The sequence below is a fragment of the Salmo salar genome, chromosome ssa14, assembly GCF_905237065.1.
Source record: "Salmo salar chromosome ssa14, Ssal_v3.1, whole genome shotgun sequence".
Classification (NCBI taxonomy): Eukaryota; Metazoa; Chordata; class Actinopteri; order Salmoniformes; family Salmonidae; genus Salmo; species Salmo salar.
The window spans coordinates 36354218-36365204 of NC_059455.1; the positions used below are offsets into that span (position 1 = coordinate 36354218).

General features: G+C 40.7%; 1 protein-coding gene across 1 annotated transcript; it reads right to left on the minus strand.

Annotated features, from left to right (window-relative positions):
• Nucleotides 1-4941: 4941 nt before the first annotated feature.
• LOC106569486 (carbonic anhydrase 4) lies at nucleotides 4942-10278 on the minus strand. The gene is made up of 9 exons (XM_014140877.2): nucleotides 10154-10278; nucleotides 8146-8212; nucleotides 8028-8054; nucleotides 7690-7860; nucleotides 7397-7545; nucleotides 6683-6778; nucleotides 6492-6570; nucleotides 6156-6319; nucleotides 4942-5388 (listed from the first exon to the last, which is right to left on the minus strand). Exons 2-9 carry the CDS (start codon nucleotides 8210-8212, stop codon nucleotides 5197-5199), a joined length of 945 nt encoding a protein of 314 aa, XP_013996352.2. The 5' UTR covers nucleotides 10154-10278; the 3' UTR covers nucleotides 4942-5196.
• Nucleotides 10279-10987: the final 709 nt, after the last annotated feature.

A 10987-nucleotide genomic window follows, 5' to 3' on the forward strand; every position in this document is an offset into this window, starting at 1 on the left:
TAAATTACGGGGTCGACTCATGCACGCGCCTAAGCCCATTGTCCTCTGATCGGCCACTTGCCAAAAGCGTAAATGTGTTTCAGCCTGGGGCTGCCTCGATATCATTCAGCTTTTTCCCGGGCTCTGAGAGCCTATGGGAGCCGTAGTAAGTGTCACGTTACAGCAAAGATCCTCAGTCTTCAATAAAAAGAGCCAAGATGAACAACAACTTGTCAGACAGGCCACTTCCTGTACAGCATCTTCTCAGGTTTTGGCCAGCCATATGAGTTCTGTTATACTCACAGACACCATTCAAACAGTTTTAGAAACTTTAGGGTATTTTCTATCCAAAGCCAATAATTATATGCATATTCTAGTTACTGGGCAGGAGTAGTAACCAGATTAAATCGGGTACGTTTTTTATCCGGCCGTGTCAATACTGCCCCCTACCCCCAACAGGTTAAAATGGTGTAAAATAGTCATATGTTTGAAAAATTGAAGTTTTTGCATTTTTGAGGTATTTGAATATCGCGCCACGGGATTACACTGGCTGTTGAGTAGGTGGGACGCGAGCATCCCACCTAGCCCACAGAAGTTAATGACCATCGTTATGTTTGGAGGAAAAAGGGGGAGGCTTGCAAGCCAAAGAACACCATCCCAACCGTGAAGCACGGGGGTGGCAGCATCATGTTGTGGGGTGCTTTGCTGCAGGAGGGACTGGTACACTTTACAAAATAGATGGCATCATGAGGGAGGAAAATTACGTGGATATATTGAAGCAACATCTCAAGCGATCAGTCATGAAGTTAAAGCTTGGTCGCAAATGGGTCTTCCAAATGAACAATGACCCCAAGCATACTTCCAAATTTAAGGCAAAATGGATGAACCTTTTTGGGCTAGTGGGCAGTATTTTGACGTCCGGATGAAAGCGTGCCCAAATTAAATTGCCTGTTTCTCAGGCCCAGAAGCTAGGATATGCATAGATTTGGATAGAAAACACTCTAAAGTTTCTAAAACCTATTAAAATAATGTCTGTGAGTATAACAGAACTGATATGGCAGGCGAAACCCCGAGGACAAACCATCCCAAAAACAATTTATTTTTCAGCCTACCACTGTTTCCATTCGCTGTCATGTTTATTATGAGGCAAAATCCTCCCAGATTGCAAATCCCAGGGCTTCCACTAGATGTCAACAGTCTTTAGAAAGAGTTTCAGGCTTGTTTTTGGAAAAATGAGCCACAATTTGTAGTTTTTGTAAGTGGCTCCCATTTTGGCTGTAGTGTTTTTATGCGCGTGGATGAGAGCGCGTTCTTTGTTGTTTATCTCCGGTGAAGACAATAACAATTCCCTGTCTTAAATTGTATTGTTTATTTACGTATTTGGGTACCTGAGGTTTGATTATAAACATTGTTAGACTTGTTTGGAGAAGTTTATTGGTAACGTTTGGGATTCATTTTGTATGCATTTTGAAGGAGGGAAACCGGTGGACTATTGAATGAAGCACGCCAGCTTAACTGAGTGTTTGGCGATATAAAGAAGGACTTTATTGAATAAAAGGACCATTTGTGATGTAGGTGGGACCTTTTGGAGTACAAACAGAAGAAGATCTTCAAAGGTAAGGCATTTATTATATCGCCATTTCTGACTTTCGTGGCACACCTGCCTGTTTGAAAAATGTTTTTCATGCTTTTATATGTGGGGCGCTGTCCTCAGATAATCGCATGGTGTGTTTTTGCTGTAAATCCTTTTTGAAATCTGACACCGCAGCTGGATTAACAAGAAGTTCAGCTTTATTTTGATGTATGACACTTGTATTTTCATGAATGTATAATATTTCAATTTCTGTAATTTTAATTTCGTGCTCTGCAATTTCACCGGATGTTGTCGAGGTGGGTTGCTAGCTGAACGCCTGTGCCAGAAAGGTTATTAAGGACAACAAAGTCAAGGTATTGGAGTGGCCATCACAAAGCCCTGACTTCAACCCTATAGAAAATTTGTGGGTGGGACTGAAAAAGTGAGTGCGAGCAAGATGGCCTACAAACCTGATTCAGTTACACCAGCTCTGTCAGGATGAATGGGCCAAAATTCACCCAACTTATTGTGGGAAGCTTGTGGAAGGCTACCCGAAACATTTGACCCAAGATAAATAATTTGAAAGGCAATGCTACCAAATACTAATAGAGTGTATGTAAACTTCTGACCTACTGGGAATGTGATGAAAGAAATAAAAGCTGAAAGAAATAATTATCTCTACTATAATTCTGACATTTCACATTCTTAAAATAAAGTGGTGATCCTACCTGACCTAAGACAGGGAATTTTTACAAGGATTAAATGTCAGCAATTGTGAAAAACTGAGTTTAAATGTATTTGGCTAAGGAGTTTGTAAACTTCCGACGTCAACTGTACTGTATACTACACTATCTATTGCATCTTAGTCGCTCTGTCACTGCTCATCCATATATTTTATATTTATATATTTTTACCCCATCCCTTTAGTTAGATTGTATGTATTAGGTTTTGTTGTGGAATTTGTTAGATATTAGATTTTGTTGTGGAATTGTTAGACATTACCTGTTAGATACTGCTGCACAGTCGGATCTAGAAGCATAAGCATTTCGCTACACTCGCAATAACATCTGCTAACCATGTGTATGTGACCAAGACAATTTGATTTGATTTGACTAGTCTCCCAGTCCCTGCAGCTGAAAAACATCACCACAGAATTATGCTGCCACCACCATGCTTCAAAGGGATGGTGCCAGGTTTCCCCCAGACGTGACGCTTGGCAATCAGGCCAAAGAGTTCAATCTTGGTTTCATCAGACCAGGGAATCTTGTTTCCCATAGTCTGAGAGTCCTTTAGGTGCCTTTTGGCAAACACCAAGCAGGCTGTCATGTGCCTTTTACTGAGGGCTGGCTTCCGTTTGGCCACTCTACCATGAAGGCCTGATTAGTGGAGTGCTGCAGAGATGGTTGTCCTTCTGGAAGGTTCTCCCATCTCCACAGAGGAACTCTGGAGCTCTGTCAGACTGACCATCTTGGTCACCACCCTGACCAGGGTTCTTCTCCCCGATTGCTCAGTTTGGCCGGGTGGCCAACTCTAGGACGAGTCTTTGTGGTTCCAAACTTCTTCCAATTAAGAATGATGGAGGCTTCTTGTGTTCTTGGGGACCTTCAATGCTGAATAAATGTTTTGGTATCCTGCCCCAGATCTGTGCCTCGACACAATTGTTTCTTGGAGCTCTACGAACAATTCCTTCAACCTCACGACTTGGTTTTTGCTCTGAAATGCACTGTCAACTGTTGGACCTTATAAGGACAGGTGTGTTCCTTTCCAAATCATGTCCAATCAATTGAAATTACCACAGGTGCACTCCAATCAAGTTTTAGAAACATCTCAAGGATTTTCAATGGAAACAGGATGCATGTGAGCTCAATTTTGAGTCTCATAGCAATACTTAGGCAAATAGGGTTGATCTGTTTTTTATTTTTAATACATTTGCAATCATTTCTAAAAACCTGTTTTTGCTACGTCATTATGGGGAATTGTGTGTAAATTGATGAGGAAAATGTTTTATTTAATCCATTTTAGAATAAGGCTGTAACGTAACAAAAGGGAATGTGTCTGAATACTTACGTTATATGCCTACCCATCCATCCCGACCAAGCACCCTACTTTGTTTTTGCCATAAGTAACCATTTGTCTTATGTAACTATACCAAACGTTACATATCATACTATTTTGAGTGTCCTGGATTTACTTTTACTATGTTACATCTAGTCTATGAGACCAGGCTGTGGTTCTGGGTAAAGTTAATGATGCCTTGACCTTAACAAGGGCCCCAGGACCAGTAAAAGCAAAATGGCCCGGTAACATCAAAGATCCACCAGCATATTGTACAGTAGCTATGGGTGCTCTTCGACATATGCATATTTCTTTCGAGGCAAAACCCACCAAAGCTCATAACGGTGGTAGGTTTTGTGTTGAAGAAAGATGCATATGCAGAAAACAACACCATACTTCCACTGGTCCTGGGCCCTGTTCAGGTCAACGGTAATTGGGCGTCAGACGTTCTTTTACAGTATTACACAACTTTGAACCCTGAACCCCCCACACACACTTATTTGGGCTTCCAATCGGTGACATTTGTCATTCACACAAAGCAGTTTACGGTATGTGAACAAGTGTAACATACAGTACAGTTTGACTGCACAGCCTTGCATTGATGCTAATGCAGCTTGCTTTCAGATATCTTGGCAGTGCTTCAGTGAAATGACGTGTGTGTGCACTTATCACATGAAAAACACCCACAGTCTCCCAGAAGCAGATAAACCTGATAATCAATGCCATGGAATATGAGTATCTGCACAAGTTAGACACTGACAATCCAGTATCAGAGAGGACAGGTGGTGGCAAATGTCAAGACAGGTGATGTCACAAGTTAAAATTGCATTGATACCATCATTACCGCCTTTCTTTCTCTTGCTTATCTCAATCCTAATCTCAATCCATTTGTCTCATTCTCTTGACTATCACATGCACATTCCAGGAGAAATGTCAGAATATTTCAGAATTTGAGCATGACACTGGTAGTGACTGACTTCAGAATCTGGAAAGGCTATTTCTCCTCTGTGTCTTTCTCACTCAAGCATTCACAAGGACACACACACAGCCCCCCAGCACTGCCCCTTCAAATACAACTTTGATTTTCAAATCCAAACAACGAGAGGTCTCAAGCCCACAGGAATTATTTTGTTGTTGTTGAGAGAACCAATCAAAGCTCAAGCCAACTTTTGCGTGAATACTGCCAACAACAGACTCCAGTCCAGACCAGTGTGTCACAGCTCTCCCTCGCTGTGTACCATGTGAGTCGCATCAGCCAGGCTACAACATGGGCGCACGAGCAGTCACTATAGCCAATGTAATCACAAATGAATTTATCAATCATACCTCTCAAGTAAATTGACATTCTTTATTGACTTCATGCTTGGGCTTAGTTTACAGTCATCATTGGTAGCAAACTCTGTACCCTGGGGCTATACTTGCCAACCAAGGATTAAACACATTTCGCTATGATTGTTGCTTTTTCCAATAGTTTCTCCTTGAGGTCAAGATGACCCCTGTTGGTAATCGATATAAGGAAAATATGTTGGTAGCTTGAGGGTTCATGGAGATATGGCAATGCACTTCAGGTAAGGCGTTACTCGCCGTCATTAAACCCTCAGCAGCATCCAGGCCAGGGCCATGAGGCCCAGAGAGGAGCACATTGTGGAGGCTCCCGACGCTGGACGGCCCTGGGTCGTCACCACCCAGTCGTTGCCAGGCTGGATGTTCCTGAAGATGTTGGTCATCAAGGCAGAGGTGGAGTTGTGGTCAATGTGCAATGTTGTGCTGAAGAGATCAATCTGAGGGGAAAAGGTTAATTAATTTCAGATAGGATCATAGACATAAGTGTGACATCATGTTGGCCCAATGGCTTTACCCACTGGGCACAGACATCAGTTAAACAGCTAGTTTTAGTTGAGCTGCCAAGTAATGTGAAATCAGCTAAACTTTGAGGCTCTCCAAGTAAATACATAAATAGATCACAAAAACAACAACTTTAAGGCATGTCGTTGCATTCCGGTAAAAATGTGATTAAAATAAGACATTTATGAAATGTGTGATCATATGCCAAACATCCTGTTGCATGAATTTTCCTGCACAGCATGAAATGCTAACTTAAAGTGTGCTAAAGGTTTTTAAAAGGCTTCTAAAGTTTGTAATCGCCACATTACATTTTCCGAGTTGATTTGCCCTAACAAAAATTTTAGAAACCCCTATAAAAAAGTCCTTTAATTCTAATCCACATAACAATCCACATTTGCTTTTGCTGCAAGTATTTCCTGCTGTTTGAAACGGACTCAAATTAAGATATGGGATCTGTATGTTCATGATTTCTTGAAGAGCCAATTGATACATCAAAATCTCTTTTGTTGTACCACCCCAGATGAAAGATCATATTTGGTAATATTTTTGAGTCATTACTTTTATAATGTTTCATAAGCAGAATGGATAAGGAATGGATCCTGCACTTAAAGATAATTGAATACAGTTCTTGTCGGAGCTATTTTTATTTTCCGCTAAGTAGAAATGGTGTTCAGTTTCTGGTGAAATTGTTGCACTAACTCACCAAGTCCTGGCTGACTTTGATAGGGTCCTTGAACACGGTCCAAACCACAGCCTCATTGCAATTGGGAGTGGTCAGGGAGCCAAGGTAACGGTAGTATTTGGTACGGTCCACCCCTTCCAGGAGCTCATCCAATGAAATAGCATGAGTAATGCTTACAATATCATCTTGAGGAAGAGAGAAAGAAAAAACGTATATAAAATCATATGCTACTGAAATTGAACAAGAAATTACTAATTTTGAATTCAAAGAGAAAACAAATGCCAAATCCTCTTCCAAACTTTATTTTGAGGAAGTAGATCTTGATCAAATCAGAAACAGTGAAATCTCCCCTCTCACCTTTTAGTGTGATGTTGGCCAAGTAGGATGTCAGAGTATTCCAGGCTGGTGGTGAACCAGTTGCATTACCCGGCATGGCCTGTTTGAAAAACAAAGACTTTAGTCATAAAAAACAGCAATAAAACATTTAAATGCCAATCTACTGTGGAAAAATGGATGCCATTTCTAGGAAATTTAAAGCATCCGCTCACCTCTATGAAGAAGCCAAGAGCAGCGAGTCCCTTGCTGTCTGTAACGGCCGTGGTCGTGTTACCGTTGTGCGAAGACTTGGCATTTACTATGTGCAACTGAAAGGGGAAGCATAACAGTTGATGTGAAAAATTATCTGAATCCATTGGAAAATTCAAACGTTGTAATGATACATTTAAAAAGGTCGACTACAATCTGCCATATATACAGCTGTTTATTAAGGGTAATTTAAATGAATGATATATGCCCCCTGATTCTTGAGGAATAGAACGTATAAATGCCTCATGAGCTCAGTACAACAGTTGGATTATTCCACCATTTATGAATTTGAGATTGGTTACGCTTCCCCATCTGTCAGCTTTATAGTAAACCAAGTGTCGGGGCTGCAGTTGAGCTGGGGGGGAATTAATTCATTCTGGACTAAGGCTAAATGAAGATCTTGACATTGATCCATTGCAGTATGGTATATGTGCATCAGTATGAGAAGTGTCACCCAATGATAAATAGGGTAAATTCAGGTTCTTAACCCTTCTCCCAAAGTGTACTAATACATTTCCCCTCATGAATTTAAAAGGAATGGATTAGTGTTTGGAATATGGTGGAAACTTCCTCCAGCCATGCTTGCACTAATCCTTGAAGGGGGGTGGATGAGGGGACACTTCTGGAGAAGGTTAGAGAATCAGAACGCAGCAATGTTGTGTTGAACCTTCCCATACCTCCATGGGGTAGCGGGTTCCATCAACTGTGTGCTCCGACCCAGGGACTGAGGTACCATTCCCCCAGTGGAGGTGAAACTGCAGGCTGTCATAGGCCTCTGACAGTGCCCCACCTGTAACCTGGACACCACTCGTCAGCTCCACTTTGACTGAAAGAAAGAGAGGAGGAACAAAAAGAGAGGAATTGGTTACATTTTGCACATAAGGGTTCCTGGTTTGGTTCACACATTATCCTCAAGTGGGACTTTGTGTGTATGGATTGAGAAGGCAAGGCATCCATCCATTCTCCTCACCAGTTTTGCCAGTGTTCTTGATATTCTTCATTGTAGAGTTGTCTCCGTATTTGGTGAAGGTGAAGGCAGTCAGGGTTTCATCGCCCACTGCCGATGCAGAGACGATGTTGATGGGAGACTGACGGGATCCGTTGCAATGTTCACTGGCAATGGTGGACCAAGTGGTATCGTCTTAACATGGAATCAATCAAACCATGGTGTCAATGTACCATCGTTTTATAAGGGTCATATAATATGCTAATAGATCAATTCTATAGTCTATTATCAACTGCTATCGCAATCACTTCAATTTGTGAATACAAATTACACTGTAACCAGTGGGTAAAACCAATACTTACCACAACTAGGATCATGGTAACACCACGCTGTTAAAATTGAAGAAGGGAAAAAGTTATGCAGAGTCACAACATTGATAGAAGAGTCACAGTCCAACAAAATAATAGAATAATCACTTACAACCGCCTGTAGCACTGTATGTAGTGGGGACAAAGAGTGTCGCAACGATAACCACAAGTCGATTCATCTGAAAGCGAGTTAAAGGTAATTATGAATGGAGAGACCACTAAGCACCGACCAACACGAGATGTCTATGCACATAGAAAAGTGGTTGAAATTGGGTCAGTCCGCCCTGGTCTTGATTTCAACATCCACACTGTCCACAAACGTAGATGTCTATGATTGGTTCCGATTTGGTCGAATCGGTACTGGCCTTGATTTGATCCAAATATAGGCACTGATATTTCACAAGTTTGGACACTACTCTACTCTACTCTACTCTGCTCTACTATGCTCTACCGTACTGTGCTGTCCAAACTTGTGAAACATGGACAAAAGTAGACGTCTATGATTGGTTCAGATTTCGTCCAGACTGACCAAATTTGGTCTTGTTTGGTGACGGAGCTCATTAGTATAATACCCAGTGTGCTTTGAACATGTTAATTGTTATATTTTGGTCATTTAGAAGACGCTCTTATCCAAAGTGACTTACAGTCGGTGCATTCAACTAAGGTAGATTAACAACCACATACAATATCACAGTCATAGTGAGTAGGGGTGTTAACCCCGGTGTCCTGGCTACAGATCTTAATTTGACCTAGATATGATTTTTACATACCAAATAACCACATCATATGTTATAGCAATCTGTCATTCGATGACAGTCTTTGACATGTCACACAGCCATTGGTTAATGCATGCAACATCTAAGCAGGGGAAAACGCAACCAAAATGCCTGTTAGGAAAGGCTGGCATTAAAACTCCACTTTTATCTGTTGTTTTGATATCTGTCAGGTTCCCCAGCAACACTGAATCCTTTTTGTTTACTTTGTGTGCGTCCAAGAAGCAAACGTGAGTAAATAGACATGTATTTTTGTTTGACAGTTTTCACTGATGCGGGTGATTGTTTTGAGTTGCCTCACGATTGTTTGTAAACGTATATACGGCTCCCGGAGCATATTTTCCTTTGTTATGTTGGCGGGTAAAGTATCGAGCTGATTACGCCGTTTCCTATCTCTCTTATTTATGAATGAATTCTGTTAATTTGAGCTAATTATTTCTGGACTGAGATATGAAATGACTTAGAATAAATGATGTCATGTTGAAACTACCGGGATGAATTCTGATTGTTTGCCATTTTCTGAATAGTGACTATCTTTATGATTTGATTTATGCATTATGGCATTTTATTTATTATTGTTTGTTCTGAGATTTTTATTCCAGCACACACTGAAATCAATTAAAACTCAACCAGACTGAGACTAACCAATTCTGTGTCTTTCCTTCTGCCAAGCCATCTTAGTTTGGGTTACCTGTTCGCCAATTTCTTCTCCTGGGCTAACCAGTCTCCCTGGCCTAACCAGTCACCCGAGTGCCAACACTCATTATTAAAACCTTTTCTGGAACCATTGTTGAAGTGTGCTGTTGGTTCTTCAGAACTTTGCACATGACCACTGACAGTTCTGATGCTTTTGTGCAAGTGACAGATGGCAACAATTATAAATATTACATAGGCCTACTGCAATCTTTTATTCCACACTGAAATCCTATATTAATTGGAAATGTTACTTTTGAAAATACACATAATGCTTTCTTCGTTGACATGTAGATATAAGTGATTAAGTATGGCTGAAATTTGGCCATAGAAACAATTACCAAAACAATATGTATTTTAAACATCCGGAAAATAATTTTAAACATCAATAAACAATGTATTTTCGATACCCCAACCTCACACTCTTTGCAATTCATACCTTGGTAAATTAATAGGAAGCATGAAAACAAAACAAATGAATAGTCACTGACTTCCCATCACATGATTTGGCATAAATGCAGTGAAACAGCTGTAACTTCTTAGCCTAGCCTAGTCAATGAGATGTGTGCCACTTCAAACATGCCATATCTTAAAAGCAGGGTATTTTGTTCCATAAATGTATGTCTGTGAGCATCAATGCCAGAATCATCTTACCTTGAAGCTGCACCTGTTTTCAGCTCTCAGTCCTGTGCGCTCAGCCTCCCATCCTTCCTCTTTATATTCAGTGGCACACCTCAACTAGAAATAATAAACACACCTTCTCTTTTCACTCAGCCTGTGGGTTTCAAGTTGTTTGTTCAAAATTGTGTAATACTGTAAAAAGAACGCCCATTTGGAAAGCAGAAGGTTAGGCAATGACAATAACGAAAGATTAACTTGAACCTTAAGAAAAATGAAACAGTCAGCTTTAGCAAACTCCAAAATCTTGGCTTCAGAGTAGTCCTCATAGCGGCACAACCAGTCAACCTAAATAAAGTGACATGATTCAACCATAGACTATTTGGGATACAGATCATCATAGTGTTTTAAACAATACTACAGCTTCAGACAAAATACATTAAAAAATTGCATCCTGACATAGAAACAAACTGCATAGATGAACATATAGATTGGGGGAATCTCTTCACACTCCTTGACTCCCTTTTGAATAAAAGGATGTTTGCTCTTTTCAGAAGAAAAACTGTCCTGCTTCAAAGGAAGCGTTCCTCCTTTCCAGCCTTCCTGACTTCACTAAAATTCAATCCCTGGTTACGTGTTAAATGCTCTACAAGAAAGCTTTCTTAGTGTCCAACAAGCTTTCTCTACCCTTAACCTTGTTCTGAACACCTCCAAAACAAGGTCATGTGGTTTGGTAAGAAGAATGCCCATCTTCCCATAGGTGTTATTACTACCTCTGAGGGTTTAGAGCTTGAGGTAGTCACCTCATACATGTACTTGGGAGTATGGCTAGACGGTACACTGTCCTTCTCTCAGCACATATCAAAGTTG